The following is an 18,562-nucleotide window of genomic DNA, read 5'->3' on the forward strand; positions in this document are numbered from 1 at the left end:
CTCATTTGTTCTGTACATCGTCCCTGAGCGAATGGAGAACAAACTACACAGGCAGTCTGTACCTATAAACACTGACACATTACACAGCATACTGGATGTACTGACATTAATATGTGCCTTGTCACTTTTAATATACAGTATATATACAGAGATCCATATTCATAGCACAATTACGCCATGGTGTGGTAGGCGTGTTTGAGATTCATAACACACACACACACACACACACACACACACACACACACACACACACACACACACACACACACACACACACACACACACACACACACACAACCCCGTCCAGCGATCTTAGTGAGGACCTTCATTGACATAATGCTTTCCCCAGCCCCTTACGCTAACCATTAAAAATGAATGCCTAACCCTAACCCTAAACCTAACCATAACCTAATTGTAACCCTGACACTAAAACATTTTGAGCCTCAAAAAGGCCTTCAAACTTGTGTGGACCGGGTTGTGTCCTCACAAGTGACTGTGGTTCTCACAAGAATAGTAGAATGCAGATTTCGGTCCTCACAAAGATAGCTAGACAGGAACACACACACACACACACACACACATACGGCAACACATATTTATGACATGACTCATGTACATGGTAAAGGTTATTAAGACGCAATAAAAGTATTCAAATGGGCTTTGAAAGGCTTAAAACTATAAAAGATGTACAGATTGAGTTAGCACCATTTGTGTTAAGGTACAAACAAATACAATACGATTATATTCTGATAACAAACGGTTACATAGATCACTTTTGCAAACAAGTTTGGCAGGTTATTTTCATCTTAATCAAAAGAATTCCTTTTCTGAGACTAAAGGTTCAAGGCAACGTCATAAATGACTACCTTTACAGAATACAAGGACGGGCACATTTCTTTCTGTAAGAGCAGAATATTCCTTCCAGATTTTAAGCATTATATTTTTCAAAAACCAAACTCTTCAAATATTGCTACAAAATTGTGGCAACCACAATCATTAAAAGTCATTTTTCTCTCTCACCCATTGAAATACTGGTGTTTTTCTATCACAGAGGGATGTAAGAAAAGCAACTCTAAATTCGGACCTTTCATTGCTGCCGCTGCCAAAAACAGTCCTGGCGAGAAAATACCCTTTTCTCATCAACTGTAAACATCTAATGTGTACCATCAAGTTTATTGTTGGATACACTCCTGACCTCATACTGGAGTGGTTCTCCTGTTTCCTCCATCCTTGACATCTTTCTGGAAGCAGTTGTGGACTTGTAAAAACCTGGAGTCCCGCTCTGGGCTGTAGGGCCTTGCAGTACCACTTCCACCCTTCAAAGGGTCCCTGCTCAGGGAATAAAGGGATATACCGCCCACTGGCAAATTCAGCCCCAGCCCTGGTCCCCCCCCAATTCCTCCGCCAATCTTCATTCCCACTGGGGAGGGCTCACGGGATGGGTCACTTGACCTGGAACTGGAACGCGATCGCCTCCGCCTGTAGCGGTAACTTGGTATGCGAGAGTACGGCGAAGAGGATGAGGTGCTTTTGATGAAGTCACGTTTGGATCGGGAGCGCGTCTCTTTGTTTTTCTCAATATAAATGTTGACTGCAAGAACGCCCACTGACTCTGCTACAATGAAGGAGAGGGCACCGAAGTAGAAAGACCAACCATAGCTGTACTGGTTCTTCTTGTCCTCGTCTTTCTTGTCACTCGGGTCGCCGGCATTGCTGGAGATGTAGACGATGATGCCAATGATATTGCTCAGGCCTGAAGAGAGGATAAATGAGAGAAGGAATGCTGTTGTAGGAAAGGTCAAAACTGAGACTCTACATGTAAAGAAAATCAGTGTTTTTGCCATTGTCCTTTTGTGAGTGTGAGAAAGGTGCACTCTAATGACTTAAGGCATTTTTTAAGTGCACTGTATCTCAGAATAAAACCTGACCTTTTCCTTCTTTCACTCTCTTGCACTACACACGATCTATTTGTTGTCACCCTGGTTTTGATTCTTTATCTGTGGTACGCTGTCTGACTCGTCCTACCTGCAGCTACAAACAGGATGCCTGCACTGAGCAGGATGTTGTTCTTGCTGCTGTAGATGCGTCCAATTCCAACACACAGGCCACCCAACATCAGCAGGATGGTGCTGAGAATTGGAAACAGGCTTGATGCACGAACTATACCTGTTTAGACGAGAGAGACAGAGAGTGTGAAAATGTCTTGTCAGCACAATTGAGAATATAATGTAAACTACTTCAAAAAGAGAAGATAACCACTGTAAAGTGGAGCACAGGTGAAAAATATATACCCCCCAATATTAGATTATATTACATACTGGCACACAGACATTATGTCTAATGGGTAAGAGAACTAACTAAAAAAGGACAACTACTACTGAAAGAAATACCATTAGTTTCACAGGTGTTTGATCCTAGACTACAGATACTACAGACCCAACTATCATACAGAGAAAACAGAGAAAACCCAAGCAATCAGATGACCCCCTCTGAGCAAGTGCTTTGGCGACAGTGGTAAGGAAATACTCCCTTTTAACAGGAAGAAACCTCTGGCAGAACCAGGCTCAGAGAGGGACAGCCATTTGTCGCGATCATTCAGGGGTGGGCGGAGGGAGACAGGACAAAAAAACACTTTGGAAGAGAGTCAGAGATGAATAATAACTAGGGATTAAATGCAGAGTGGTGCATAAAGACAGGGAGTAAAAAGGTGAGTGGAAAAGAAAGTGCATCATGGGAACCACCAGCAGCCTAGATAGAAGCAGCATGACTAAGGCTCACGTTATACAGCACTCACTATAAACTTCATGAAAAAGGAAAGTTTTAAGCCTAATCTTGAAAGTACAGAGTGTCTGTCTTCCAAATCCAAACAGGAAGCTGGTTGTGCAGAACATGGGCCTGCAGCCCGAAGGCTCTGCCTCCTATTCTACAACTTCCTGTTTAAAATATGTCAATCACTATGTTTCTCATCCTTTGTTGACCTTCTTTAACTTTTAGCGTCCCTCACTTTGTCAGACAGGTTCCAATTGAGAAAGGGATTTTTGATTAAACACTGGTGAAGGCTAGTGAAAATGAACTCAGCTTTCCAACAAATGTTCAATAATCTTCTAGAGTCCATACAACCTGTGTTCAGGCTAAAAGTGATGAAAAGAATGATTGACTGACAATGACCTTATGTGGCTGACAAGTTTAGTTTTCCACTAAAAAGTAATTCACTCATATTTCCAAGGTCCTTACTAAAACAGTTCAGCTAATCCATCACCATCTCATCAGTTAGAATCATTTTTTAATTTTTTACATTTCACCATTTCATTATTGCTTTAGTGAGCACCACATGAGGACTTAGCGGAACTGCTAACAGTAACAGTGGTTGTTGCCAAGGCCTCTGTTTTGTCTTGTCTTCTTTAGTCTGCAGGCTCTCTCTCTCTCTCTCTGCTTTGAGTGAGTGCAAGATTACTTACAGGTGCATAGAGTCTGAACAAAGCCCCACTGACTGTAGCTGCTGAAGTTACCTTTAAATGCTCACTGCTTAACACCAGAACATTGTCTGTGCTTCAGCAATCCTTTGGTTGATTGCAGTCTCACTTGCCAACCCAAGCCCAAGCCTTTAACACATTTTCTAGTCCAAAACTACAAATCCAAGTCTAACCCACAGGCTAGGCAGCTATACTGTAAGTTTTTATTTTTTACAGTTACTGCAGTACAGCACCACACATTAGTAAAATAACTGGAATCGTTTATTCGCCTTGTTTTATCATCAGAATTTAAACCGATACAATTTATCTTTTTCCCGCAAAATATAGAAATATAGTAATTTCTCTTTCTAAATGGTTTCAGTTAGCATATAGGCAAAAATTGTGATGGGTATGTTTAAAATAAAAAACTGTTTAATACTTGAATTGATGTCCAACACTTAAATGCCACTAGAGGGAATTTGTGAGCAGCCTAAAAGCTGAATAAACGGCAGTAGGTGACACGCCCTGCCAAACAAGCATCATTACTCTTCCACGAGTGAAACAAATGAAGTGAAATAATGTCCAGTGGTTCAGCGCATAAAGGTTTTTACAGATACACAGTCCAGCTAGCATATTCAGCTGCCTTTAAAAAAAAAAAAAAACATAACCAAGTGATTCCAGAATAAATTTTTCTTGAGCTTATTGAAATTCATATTGTGGACAACACACGAAATGGTAACAGTTGCCTTGAGGCACAGAGCTGATCTGAAACCTGAAACATAAATAAATATTCAGTAAAATGATTAAATGCTCTGTAATTTTCAGTGCATCTGTTTGTTTATTTATTTTTAACAAGGGTATTAAGCAAAAGGCCAAGGCCAAATATGAAATCTGCTCTCATGTGGCCAAAGTCTGGCTTGTTTTGGACGGGCCTTATTACTCGGCACACAACACACTTCATTATCTCCATTGCTCCAATTGCTGTCATGACATCAGGCTTTTTATGGGAAAGGGATAGACATGCCATAACACATTAAGTAGCCTGGTAATAACTCTATCACATTCAAGAAAAAAAAGAAGGAAAGAGCAGGGAGAGAGGGATTAAGTGTTGGAGTGTTTGAAGATGAAGCGGTTGCAGTGACTTACGTAAGATGTACTCTGAGCTGTCTGTATCGTAGTCGTTATCCTCTGGAAAATGATTGATCCGAAAACAGCTTCCTTTGTTGATACCTGTGCAAAAGCCAAAAACACACTGAGTGTGAATGTGAATGTGCATGTGCAGGTTCGAAACTACAAAAATTAAAACAGCAATTTGGGTCTTCATGTTGAAAGTTAACACGAGAAGCTCAGAGATAAAAGGAGCCACACATCGACCGTTCACTCGATCAGCATGCAACTTTTATGAACCTGAGACAAATATGTTGCAGAAAGCTAAAGTCTATTCTCGGCAAAGTATATCTAACCGGGAGCAGACATGTCCTGTTTTCACCCATAACCATGTCAAAAACCATTTGAGGGCAGACCACTGTGGATCTGAGATTCTGAAGTTCCCAAGCCCTCGGGCACCTTCTATTCACCCAAGCTCTTCACTGAGAAAATCTTCCCTCCACTTTTAAGAGAATAAAACATTGGAGCATTATGAATATTGAAAGGTTAGACTTTGAATTTAAAGTCTGGCTCTTGAATTTCCTGCCTGAACTTATATATTAGAATTTATTAGAACTTAAATCAAATACACACAGTATCTTAATCCAAGAAATCAAACCATGCCTGTCGATTGTCAGCCCTGTCCCGTTTAATTCTGTAGATTTCAAATTGCTAATGTGAATAAATGTGGAAGAGTCGTCCAACATGCCAATATTACACTACAATTAAGGGGAAGAGATGAAGTACTGATATTCTATCCTAGTTCACATGCAGTAGATTCTTGAACTCAGGCATAAGCAATCAAGTGACATCTACCTTGTAGAACATGGGTGCATGTAAACAGTCCATAAGGAAGAGCAGCTGTTTTAGAGGGAGATGTTTCTAATCACTATTTATAATCCAAAAAGTCTGTCACTATTCAACATCAATTCTCCTTCACTTTGCCTGGCAGGGCGACAAAGTCAATAAGATGTGAGTTAACTCACATCTTATTGACTTTTCCAAACTTCAGCTATGCCAGTTGCTTGCTGTCATAGCCAATGAATCTGATCGCGATGGCGTCATCCCCAAGAGCTCTGTAAAGGATGGAGGATTGTCTTTCTTCCCTTCAAGTTGCAAATTTGTTATGACAGTCTTATTCCAGCATCCATGGCAGAATTGTTTAATGAGATGTTTTTCAGTTTTACAGGCAAGAATGTCTCATCTTTTGACAACAATTCAATGTGCACTGTAGTCACTGGAAGTAGGCATAGGGGCTTCCACTGGGCCCGTGGAGTGTAGTTAAGAATTCAGCAACGAATTCTTTTCTGCCTTGAACACTGGCCAAGTCCGAGTCAAAATACTGTAAGCAAAGAAGTCGGCGTGGCTTCAGGAGTCAGATCTGTTGATCACATCAGCTTAAAGGGACAACAAGCTTTCAAGAATACACCCAGTGACATCCACTGACAGACCAGAATCACCAGGAAGTAATTCACTATGAGCTTCTCATTAGTTTTCATCAGCTTCATCGCTGTTTTTTTCCCCTCATTGCTAGGCATCAATGTCTTTGACAACTCTTTGCATTTCAGGTGTTTTTTTAAAATCAGTCTTAACTCTTTAAACCTCTTCAAATACTTATGAATTTCCTCATCTGTTTTTGTATTTGTATCACCACTAACAACTAAATAACTAATAATCATAGAAAGTTGCATCCACCTCTAACTGTAACACTCCAAACCTTATGTGCAATCATTATGTGCATTTTATAATATGTAAAATACCTCATGTGAGGTGCACTTTTCGTTACGTTACATAGACATACACATAGCCTCTAAATAAATGCACTATTAAGTGCCAAACTCACTATAATTTACTATAATACATCAGTTAATCAGTTAATTGTGTTTAAATATTGTACTTTGTATTCCTATCCTGTCTTTATATTGTATTGTATTGATATTATTTAAGCCTTTTTTCTTGTACCATATGAGGGAGTATTGTCTTAATTTCATTACACTTGCATGATGACGATGAAGAGTCTTGAATCTTGAATCTGGAATGAGGTGCCTTTGATTTGCAGGCACTCATTAACTGTTACTGAACCTTACAATATCATAGACCAGCGTATGGAAATCTCCACCAGGTAGCTTTGAAGCCGGTTTTCTGCATCTACAATCTGTTATTCAGTGCATTCAAATGCACTGTTGCAAATACTGGGAACAGGATTTCCACTAATGTTTGAGCATTTGTTATTAGTTTGGTCAGGAGTGAGTTGAGGGTTAAAAATCAAAATCAGCACGAACACTGGCTGATTAGCTGCAATCACTGGCTGCTTCTTCTATGCCCAAGTGGCTTTACGCATCCTCAAGCTAGATCACGTTTCTATGATTGACAGCTCATTCAGATGGTTCATACATTTTTGGGATGGAAATGTTTTATGAGGCAGGACATGCACTTAGACAACGTGACACTATGAGTGCAAAGAAAACTTCTACGTTTCACATTTAGAGCTTATGTCAGTGTTGCCACCAGCGCACGGTTTTGATGTGCAAAATTTATGATTCTTAGGGTTAATTTCTGAGACAGCTGGGAAAGAAAATTAAAGTCAGGCTGTGATAAAGTGATGAAACATCCCTAACAGCCCAGATTCAGTCTGTTGGCTCCACGCTCTTAAATTCACTCTTTCAGTCTCTTTGAACACCCATTCTGTCTTTTTCTCTCTCGCCACAATCATGTCTGAATAAGCCACTTCACTTCCATTTTCTAAAACCTCTTTATCCACTCAGTTTTCTTTTCAATTTTTTTGTACCAAGAAAACTTGTTAAATAAGATTACTGTGTTACTCTAATGTATATTTGTTATATTTGTAAACATACTATTTTAGTGACACTGGATCAGTTTTTTGAGTGTGTAATCCAAAAGGTCTAAGGAGCAACAGGTGTAGAATATTAAAATTTCATATATAAAGTACACATATGTAGGGTTACAGTTGGATGTATAGCCCAGGAATGTTATATCAGTGTCAGAAAATTCAAAAATCAATAACATTACTATGATTATATGGCTTCTAGACTGAACATACGAGTAAAAAAATAACAACACAGCTGACAGCTAAAATGTATTATAATAAAAATGAAATAATCTACTCCACTGTGTTGCTTAATCCATTAGGAATCATTAAGAATTGATGACCTACCCTATCCTCCATTGCATGGGGAATTTCCCCATTCTATTTTACTTAAATAGCCCCAAAACAGTTTCCTCAAGGCACTTTACACTGTAAGGTCAAGACTACAACAATCAGATGACCACCTCTGAGCAAGTGCTTTGGCAACAGTGGGAAGGAAAAACTAATTTTTAGCAAGAAGAAACCTTTGGCAGAACCAGGCTTAGAGAGGGGTGGTCATTTGCCACGACCAGTCAGGGGTGAGGGGAGGGAGACAGGGGAAAAAAAGCCTAGACACACAGAGGATTCCGGGTCACCTAATCCAACCCTAACTATATGCTTTATCAAAAAGGAAAGTTTTAAGCCTATTCTTAAAAGTTGAGATGTGTGTCTCCCGAATCCAAGCTGGGAGCTGGTTCCACAGAAAAAGGTCTCAACCAAAGGCTCTGCCTCCCATTCTACTTTTAAATACCCTAGGAATATCTGTGTAACACACATTTTTGGAGAAATGGGGCAGGGATAGCTCAGTAGGTAGGGTGGTGGCCCCCATGATCGGAAGGTCGGGGGTTTGAATCCACTGAACGACTACCCTGAGGTACCCCTGAGCAAGGTGCCGTCCCTACACACTGCTCCCCGGGCGCCCAATGGCTGCCCACTGCTTCACAGAGTGAATGGGTTAAATGCAGAGAGGAATTTCCCCACGGGGATTAATTAAGTATACATTATTATTAAATGTTCAGCCAGTTTGGGAATTGTTTTGTTCAGCTACAGGGGCTGTGTTTCTCAGGCCATAGTTTTAACTTCATTAGAAATGGTTTTTTTAGTGTGCTTTGTGTAATATTCATATTTTATAATATTGTTCCTCAGCCAAACATCTGGGAGAATGAAAGTCATCTTTTCACCTGATATTTTGGTCTATCCACAGACAGTCATGGTGTCATGAATAAAATCAAAAATCAAGAATCAGGTGCAGTTTAGAGCTAATTCCAAGGTGTCCAGTCTCTGCACGTTATGCATCCAAGCTTATTCATAGCTTTGATCCATCCTGTGATCAATCCTGGCATCTTTTTAAGAGAGTTGTGAGTTCCAAATCGATAGCATACATTTCTGCCTGTTTTTTAAACTGTTGAGGCTCAGATATAAAACACTTGCATTAAAGCTGACAAAAATGTGTACGCTAACTTTTTCCCCCCAGACAGAACATTGATCTGGAATCAATAAGGGAAATGGACCTACAGACACAATCAATAATGACATTTCCTTCAATAAAATCTTACCAATATCCAACCTGAGCTCCCCCCTCTGTATGTTCACTGTGGGGACAATACATTCACTGTGGCAGTTAGGTTAGACTTACTCCAAATATGCTCGACCTCATCTCAACAGAGTAAATTTATCTTTCTATGTTCTTTAGCACCAAATAAGTTTTTTTTTCTTGACCATAACACATTTGCCCATTTGTCTTTCACAGCGAGACTGTGCAAGTATCACAGTGTCTTTGATGTCATTTTAGGAGGACAGCTGCTGTGGGTGTGATTTTTGGTATTTTTACGTGGGTCCCGATTACTCCTGACACTGTGAATCAACAAATTATTAGCTGGTTAAAGATCTTGCGCTGTCCTTTCCTTCTGTCTCAGTCTGAATTTTTCCTTTCTCTGGTCCATTCTTTGTCCATTTTAAATATGTTCATACACTTTCACAGGTTAATAGTAAATCACAAGTGTACTCTTTTCCCCCCCAGTGATTACAGAATTTAACTTGTCAGCATTCACAGGTGGATTCAGTTTTGCTGTATTTGGTTCATGTTGTTATTTTAGTGCATTCTTTCTAAAGTACGTTTTTGGCTATTCATAGGTGGAAGCACTCTTCTTGTCAACTTAAAAAAAAAATTAAGAAGTGATATAACTTTAAATCTTTTAACAAGTTCAGAACGGTACATTCACTGCTATGGTATAGTTGATTGTATGCATATAAATCAAACATTTGTGAAAGTAAAATAACCATATCAATATTTCATGCAGCAGCAGTAACAAAATGATCAAGGGAATGTCAGGAGAAAAGAAAAGAAAAGAAAAGAAAAGAAAAGAAAAGAAAAGAAAAGAAAAGAAAAGAAAAGGAAGCTCACTGGGGGAGGTATCTCCCAAGAGCCCCTGTGTCTGAGAGAGCAGGGCCCATCTTTTATTGCTCAGCATAGCTTCACCATAGCAACCTCCCCCCAGCAACCCAGAATCACATTTCTAGCTCTTCTCAGAGGACGCCTTTGACATCTTACTAATGCATTCATCAGCCAACACACACGCACACACACACGCGCGCACGCACGCACACACGCGCGCACACGCACACACACACACACACGCACACACACACACAAGAAAAACAACCCTAACCCTCATCACCACATACAAAGCCACATAACAGTTAACTAACCTTTCATGACCTGCATGAACTGAAAATTTAAAGTCAGACCAAGTGTTTGCTTGAATCTAGCGGTGAGTCCCTAAGTGTGAGTTTTTTACTTATTTCAGCATGACTCCACTTGTATTCCATTAGAGTTCATTATCCACCAGTGCTCACCTTCATCTAACCATCAGCTTGTTCTACAACACAAGGCACTCATAGATGTCTGTTTGCTACTCTTTGCAACATTAGTCAACATCTCCTGAGGCTCACCCAGCATCTATGCTGTTGAATTTACTTAATAAAACAGGATAGATTCCTTCGAATTATACACTAAGTTGTAGAAACTGAGAGACTTTTTTTTTAACGTTTCAGGAATGCATTTAGTACTACCGTTTTCAAGAGGCTGTATCCGAACTGACTGGACATGTTGACTTAGCCTGGGTTTGTATGCAGATAGAGGTGTGCCACTAGGTAGACTTACACAGTATTGCAGCAAAAGTGCTGATGTTCTCTATGCATGAGAGAGAACAAGGAAAAGAGCAAGATAAGTTGTGTTACTTTCAGTTCCAGGTCCATGCAGGTTGTAACACCCTTCTAATATTTTAAGCAGGAAATGAGAAGATGGTGCAGAGGGAAGATGTTTAGAACAGCGTGCACGTCTGCTTGAATCTCTTAGGAAGATTGAGAGAGGGAACATGTCTTTTGAGTAACAGGATTACAAGAAATCCATAAATAGCCAGGCTTTAAAAAACAAAACAAAACATGAAATTCCAGTAAAAGTAGTAATGGTAATGGTTGGTGCTTGGAGTGTGAGTTCAATAATGGCTGTATTCATCTCCACACAAGACAGACGCCTGGGTTCTGGGAAAATGCCTTGTCTCTTAGATCCCTCACCCCAACTCTTTGGAAAAGGCACTGTACCCCAAGTTGTTCTCCAAGTTACTGGTGGTAGCCTGCTTTGCAGCTTTGTAAATACATGTGAATTATGAAACGCAGTAAGGTACTTCGTCATTGACGAAAAAAGGCGCTTTGTTTGACGGAGCATTCTTCTATTGTTGTGAAGAATTTAATTGTTCTTCAGGTAAAAGGAAAAAAAAATCATTAAGACTGAGAATTTCAGAACCAATGGTAATGGACAGCGCCACAATCGAAGACGTCATTGGTGACTACTTCCGCGGATCAGGTGATTGTTTGCGTTTATTTTAAGTCTTTTCAAGGAAGCGGTCCGATGGACGGTGGATAGGTGTGCCTAAACATTAACGACCTTTTCTCACAACATGGAAAGGCGATCAGGAGCGAGATGCAGAACAGCTGAGGGAAACAACAAAATTCCCTGAAACAACAAGTCAGACGCTCCTCGGAACAGATTAAAACAAAGTCTAATACACCGGAAAGCGCTGCGCCCCCTCTGAATGCGAAAACTGGGATCATTCTTCCATGCTCTGCCATAGAAGCAAACTCACAGCATTAAATCGTATTCGTGTTCAATCCATCATCTCTCCGCTCTTTCCCTTTTCAGTGAATGTATAATTTACCTTAAAGAGGGGGGAAAGATGTAAAAGATTCGTTACGCACACACAACTCCTCCTTGGTGCGCAACACGAAGCTCTTTCACTCAGATTCTCGTAGAAAATATAATACTTGTGTAAATTATTAAATTATGTTTCATGTCATTCCATCAAAAAAGGGAGAATTGACTCTGATAATAAAGTTCAGAATCAGCATACTTTATTAATCCCTAAGGAAATTGTGTTAAATGGTTTGTTATAATATCACACAAACTGTCGCAGGTTCCAAACAAATGCGAACTTTTTTAGAAATTAGCAACGTTTCTGGTCTGGTCAGGTGTTCAGACTCGTTGATTATTTAATTAATCTCTGTGCACACCGTCACCTCCCCCACGTTAAAGCAAACATTCGGAAGAAATCAGGTGGCGCAACAGTGAGAAAATCGTTCATAAGCAGTCGAAATAAAACAAAAAAAAGTTTGGAAACTTACACAGTCACTGCATAAGGTACCAGACTTTGTTTACCTTCGATGCAGCAAATCCTCCACAGCCCGGAGTGCGTCAGGTCCCCTTTGACTTTCTTGGTTTGCATCTGGGTTTCGTCGGTTGTGGCATTAGTTGCATTGCAAATATAGGCTCGGGAATAAAGCCAGTAGTCGGTGCCGATGGCGATGGTCATGAGGCTAAAGGCGACGAAGGCCCCCACAATAGCCAGCAAAGTCTGAACCCCTCGGTCACACCATGCCATGGCGTCTCATAATGTGAAGATTCTCCACAGCAGCTTACGCACACCGTGAGGAGCGCACGGTACCAGTGATCATGGCTTGGGGGGAAAGGACTTGCGTGTCGATCCTCGTTTTGCTTAATTAATGCTCCACTTTCTCCCAAACTTCAATCGGACTTCAAACTAAGTTGCAGAGATTGATCGACCACAGCTTTCGTTTAATTCCTTACAGTGAGCTGGTGGTGTCTTCAATCCTGCAACAGGTGGAAATTTAACTCAAAACACACAAAAAAGAAGAAGAGAAAAATTCCTCGAACAAGTGCACTTCTTTTTTACCACAACATTTTGTAAATGACGTTTATAACCGCAACATACATACGGATCACACACGGCTCAAGCTTCTTTACAGCTCAGTGTTCAAAATAAAACTGGTCGGTTTAACAATGGACGCAGCATCGCTCTTCCAGACCACACCTATAACGGATCTAGCCAATTGGAAACGGTGATGGTAACAGCTGTTAAATGAAGAAAACGTCACTCTACTGGCGGTCGTCATGTGCGGGTGGAAAACGGTTCTAGCTTTTACCGAGTGCACATAAAATGAAGAAATGATCAACAAGTGTACAGAAACGAACACGGTAATAACGAACACTCGTACACACGCACTGAAAACACGCACTGAAAACTGGGCTTCAAGTGTTTAAATGCATATTTAAAATCAAGGAAAAGTCTTTAAAAAACACGCCACCACTGCTAGGAGAGAGAGGGAGATGAGAGAGATTTGCTTTGTGACTGTGCAGGAACTTTAGAGTTGAAAGGATCACCAGTGATGAAATATTTCTGAAAACATCCATCAAAACAACTTTGAAGTCGGAGCAGTCAGCGTGCAACATCGCTGAGCTCGTAAGAGTAGAAAAGCAAGAGCAGATCTTTTCACAACGAAAAATCCACGTATCGTTTCTGCTAACTGATAAAAATCCTATAAAATTATCAGAGAATTCTGCCAGTTTTAGACTTTTTTCTCTCTCGTATTTTATCTTGAAAAATGCCACCGGACCCCTCCCATCACACATAATGCGATACAGTGTGATGCACATTTTCATCAAAACATAAACGTGTATTCATGTATTTAAATAAATTAAATATTTATTTAATTTGATTTTTTTGCAAATGTATTAAAATAAAGGCCAGCGTGATCCATGCCCCCCTGCCGTGGTCTTTTTCACACTAAACAAGAGAGAGGGGTCCATCCTTTAGTATAGATTCAGCTCTAAGATCCCGGACTCTGACTCACTTCCTGGTCCCTGCAGAGTGAGAGAGTGAGTTAAAAAAATTGTGTGTGTGTGTGTGTGTGTGTGTGTGTGTGTGTGTGTGTGTGTGTGTGTGTGTGTGTGTGTGTGTGTGTGTGTGTGTGTATAGGAAAGCCTGGAAATATGAAGTAGGACAGAAAAACGAGGATTAGAGAGCAAAAGATAAAAGCATGAAAACAGGAATGAAAGATGGAGCAAAATGAGAACAAAGAGGGTGGACAAAAAAAATGAGCACACGGAGAATGTGAGGACAATTTTGCATAAATACATTTACTGGGAAGCAAGTTGGAAGTATTTGTTCCACATTTTGGCATCTTATGCCACAGCACAGGCTAAGCTCTCCCTCAGATGGCTGATAGGACTGGAGTGCATCCACTGGTCTTTACTCAGTCGGGCTTTATCCTTAAAATGTTTCTTTTTAATGAAGTTTATGTGGACTTGGGTTACCATGACCTTACGTCCAAGATGGAAGGTCCTGAGATGTACAAAGCACCTCTGAAATACTTACATCTCCTTAACCTTCAATTCATTTATGCCACTATTGCAAGATACTATTGTGTCTTCACTTTGGATGTACCTTTGGCAAGTATCTCTGGCTCATGACTTGCACATTTCTGGGCTAAGCAAACTGATTAGTGGATTTTTTTTCAGTTGGTTTTGAATGCACATTTTTTTTCTCTCCAATCTACCGTCACTTTCACCGGTCAGGGCAGATGGTCTTCCTCCCTGAGCCTGGTTCTGCCTGAGGCTTTTTCCTGTTAAAGGGGAGTTTTTCCCTTACCAAGTTCCTAAGTGCATGCTCAGTGACTGGCTATCTCCCCACAGCCTTGTTTCCAAAAACACAGGATGCTATGTAAATAACAGCAGAATGCAAAATTATGAATGTAATATTGTATAATATTGCAAGCTCTTGACCTCACTGTGTAAAGTAGCTTATGTTGTGATTTGGAACTATATAAATGAAACTGAACTGAAAGGTGAACACGAGACGATCACAGCAGGTGAGTGTTCAGAAGATGAGATGTGATGCTTCACATTGCATCATTAAACAGAAAACCTAGACTCTGAAATCTTCTGTACCGTCATGTAATAGAAAATCATCAACTATCTATCCTTTCATCTATTTTGGACTGTTTCAAATGCTTCCTTGTCTGCTGTCGCTTTCAAAGCAAGTCAGAGAAATTGGTCCAATTAACCGTAAGCTGAGACGAGGCTGGTAAAATACTGCATGTCTCTTAAAATAGTCGTGTAATGAGTCAAATTTATATTAGAGGTCTTGTACAAGTTGGAGTAGAGTGCTTGCAAGATTACCCAGATCATAAAAATAAAAAAGTAAGACATAAATCTTTGTCACGACTAAACAACTCAAATTTCCTGTTACTAGGAGTGTTTATTATCAAACCCTCGGCAGTTTCCAGTGGAGATCTTTTTCAGTGACGCAACCTTCTTCACTTTGACACGGGGGGGGGCAGACTGGTTTCCCAGCCAGACTATCTCACTGTACTGTAGGAGGTGTGTGTGAGTCTTCCCTGCATATGCTTGTTGTGGTTTGGATTCCAAGCGCATTGTCCTCGGGCTATTTTTGCATCCTGACAAGAGATGTCTGAGTACAACTGACATTTGAGCTTTTCAGCCCAGCCTGGCCAAAGTAAAGAGTGGATGAAGGCAAGCGACAATGAATTTAACCATTTTATTAAACACGTCTCGAGCTTTTCCCACTCTCCATTTTGACAGTTTGTTCCTTTCTCTATTTGAGAGGATGCTGGGACAGCTCTTCATTTTATTCACTTTACTGATTTTTCATTTTCCAGCCTCCTTCATTTTCTTTTTTTCTTTTCATATTTTTCCATCCAGATTGTGGCCTTTGCCATCTATGACCTATCTTTGACCTTTCTGAGATTATCTTCTATATTTAGGTTTTGAAGTATGGTGTTTTAACTGCTTTTATTGGACTGTTTTTCAAGTAGTGTTGAGTAGCTGGCCTTTTCATTAGAGGATCCAGTGAAGCTGCCTGATGGACAGAATTAGAGAATGTGGAGGCTAATCAAGGAGGTAAATTGTTATTATCTTAGAAATGATCTTAGACTGATTTCTGCTAAACTGTAGTGCGAAGGCAGAAGCCTTCTGATTTGTTTATTTTTTTAATGTTTAGAAGCACATGAGAGAAAGTTGGCCTGGGTAAGATAGGAAAAAGGTCAGAGGCAAGAAAAAAAATTATTTATGCAAAGAAGAAATGCACCAGCTGTGAAATGTGGTAAAAGATCAGCTTAAATTCAAAGAAACATTTTCTTAGGCTTCTGAGACCAAACAGAGCAGCCTGCATGTTTTAAAGTGAGTTGTTTTATATCTCAGACTGAGACTGTAGCAATCAGCACAGCACAGGGATGACCTCTACTCAAATTTGGTCGTATATATTCTCTTCTATTGGAAAGTTAACATGTTATCAAAATGAAATCCATTTTTTCCTATTATTTTGTGAAGCCCATTTATTGTAGGCTATAACTACTTTAAACCAGTGGAGAAGTGTGCTGAATAAATAGCTACATTATGTTAAGGTTAATCTCAAAAAGGCAGCAATAAATATAACAGGTTGTTGATAGTTCTCAAAAACTGCCAAAGGACACCAACAGTCTTAAATATAAGAATCTCTGAACATTATAATTTCCAGTGACTTAAATAAAGGACGTGAGTATCTGTTATTCTGAAATAGCCTGCACCAAAAAAGGGTTAAAAGATACTGACCAATGTGCTCTGTGTCTATTGGTTCATGGTTAGCATTAAGCAAAGCAAACACATGCAGTCCGCCTGCTGCAGTCACACGAGGAGCTGTGTGTGTGCAGACAGCGCCTGAAGCAGAAGAGAGAGATAAAGAGCATATGAGATTGGGCTAAAAGAAAGCAAACACAGACTTATCCGTCAGGCTGCCAGAGGCTGGCTGCGCCGTGACAAGCTGTACTTTACACCAGGAATCTTTCCTCTTTTGCCTATTTTTACCTCTTGCTTAAGAGGAAAACAGATTATTTCACCTTAAGTTGTATCTTAATGGTTTTAGACACATTTGCTATGTATGTAAGGCCTGCTACAATAAAGCCAGTTATGGCAAAAATCAAGTCCTGTGCTGACTGTGAGCTTGTCCAAGTCGTACTGTTCTTACTTCGTACTCCAACCACAGCTCCACCCAATCTCATCCTCTGAATTGGACAGTTGGACATTATTATTATAATATATGTTAGGATGAAAATAAGACCCAGATCTAATTAAAGCAATTTTTTTAGAATCACATATCACTTTTTCATATAATAGATGGATATGAATTCAACTGTCACATCATATGAAACAAGCTATAAAAGGACATTGTTTTCCCCATTCTCTGTTTTTGCTAGCCACTCAGCAAACTGCTGTATCAGCACCAATGCACCAAGCTTTAAGGGCCCTCAGTGTGCACATGTGTTCGCTGTGCTTGCTGACTTTTCAAACCTCTACATGTTTTAGGCTGGAGACTGTAAGCAGTGGGTGGTCTAGGGATTTTGAAGAGGGTGCATACTGGAGGTCTGATCTTCAAAGACTAATTTTCAGTTCCCTTGACTCCAATAAGACTTTGAATCTGGCTTCGACACTTGCGATTAAAGGCGTGACATTCTCTCTGAATATTTCAGGAAGCCAAAGCTGTTGCATCTTCAAAAACAGTTGCTTTGTCTTTAATTGATTTGACAGTTATTTGGTATTAAAACAAGCAACTAAAAGGAGTCATTTAATTAATAAGTGATGAGTCAGACTTTATTTTTGTTGTATTTTTGTTTTGCTTGTTAAAAAGAACACCCAGAAGGGTTTACCTCTCCTATTAGCAGTCTGTTTTGCACACTTCTGTGCGGCTAGACCGCCTAAAGCGCAACAGTGAGACACATCTGCGACCATGAACCACAACATCCACTGATTGATACTGACTGGCGACCTTAGTTGCATTTCATATATCTTGTTTTTGTTTCCAGCAGTTTAAAATAAATAGATCAAAATCCATAAAAAGAAAATGTTTTGACCGAGATTCTCTAGTTTTGAATCCATCACCCTAAATATTTAAACCAGCAACGCAGCATAATTGTTATCATTTGCTTGCTAACTATTTTTACATGCACCCACAGTGCACACAGGCCTACACATAGACAAAAGTATGGCAATATGTATAAGAAACCCCACCTCGTCGTCTAACACCTTCATCACAGCCACAGAAGAAACAGCTTTGTTATTCTATTTGAAGTTTCTGAGGCCTCTCTTTTTGATTTTTTCTCTTTTTTTCTGTCTCCAGTTTTAATGAGTAAACATACCTCAGTGATTTATCCCACAGCGTGCACATTCTGACCTATTCTCAGGACCAGTGTTTTAACTTCCAATCAGCTTTTGAAAAAATGGAAGCAGTGCAGAGGTCCAAGTGTTTGGTGCTTGTTAGCGACATCCCTCGAGGAATTAATCTCTGTTGGATCTGCTGTTGTTTCAGCTCAAAGAAAAATGTTGCTTAATAGTTTGTTTTATTCTTTTATACAACAACTTTCTTACTCTCTTTCTTTTTTTGTCTTTGCTACATCTGAGAAGAACTTCGCTCGATTTTTTTTTAAAGAGCAGGGGGTTCACAGTTGGAGTGAAACTAATTGTACGACCACTGAGTGAAAAAGAGCTAATCAGTTCCTTTAGTTTTATGCAAAACACACACAGCCACAGTCTTGTTTTCATCAAGTCAGAGGACATTACATCGACTTACATTCTTTTCCTCAACATTTAGCCCAACCACGCCTGCCCGTGACCTTTAAAAACTAACTCTAACCTTTAAATCAGGTTTTCCTTCTCATGCTTTCATATTTTATCCAGTTTAGTATTTTACAA

At 39.9% G+C, this 18,562-nt stretch overlaps 1 protein-coding gene across 2 annotated transcripts; it reads right to left on the reverse strand.

Annotated features, from left to right (window-relative positions):
* Positions 1-532: 532 nt before the first annotated feature.
* On the reverse strand, positions 533-12,838 carry LOC113023941 (voltage-dependent calcium channel gamma-4 subunit). Of its 2 annotated transcripts, none has more exons than XM_026170428.1 (5): positions 12,757-12,838; positions 12,179-12,631; positions 4,599-4,682; positions 2,026-2,166; positions 533-1,753 (listed from the first exon to the last, which is right to left on the reverse strand). In XM_026170428.1, the coding sequence occupies exons 2-5, from the start codon at positions 12,399-12,401 to the stop codon at positions 1,197-1,199; spliced, it is 1,005 nt and encodes a 334-aa protein (XP_026026213.1). In that variant the 5' UTR covers positions 12,402-12,631; positions 12,757-12,838; the 3' UTR covers positions 533-1,196. The 2 variants fall into 2 exon arrangements, with proteins under 2 accessions (XP_026026213.1, XP_026026212.1); XM_026170427.1 differs by having other exon boundaries at positions 12,753-12,837.
* Positions 12,839-18,562: the final 5,724 nt, after the last annotated feature.

This window comes from Astatotilapia calliptera, chromosome 6 (assembly GCF_900246225.1).
Source record: "Astatotilapia calliptera chromosome 6, fAstCal1.2, whole genome shotgun sequence".
In the NCBI taxonomy this organism is placed as follows: Eukaryota; Metazoa; Chordata; class Actinopteri; order Cichliformes; family Cichlidae; genus Astatotilapia; species Astatotilapia calliptera.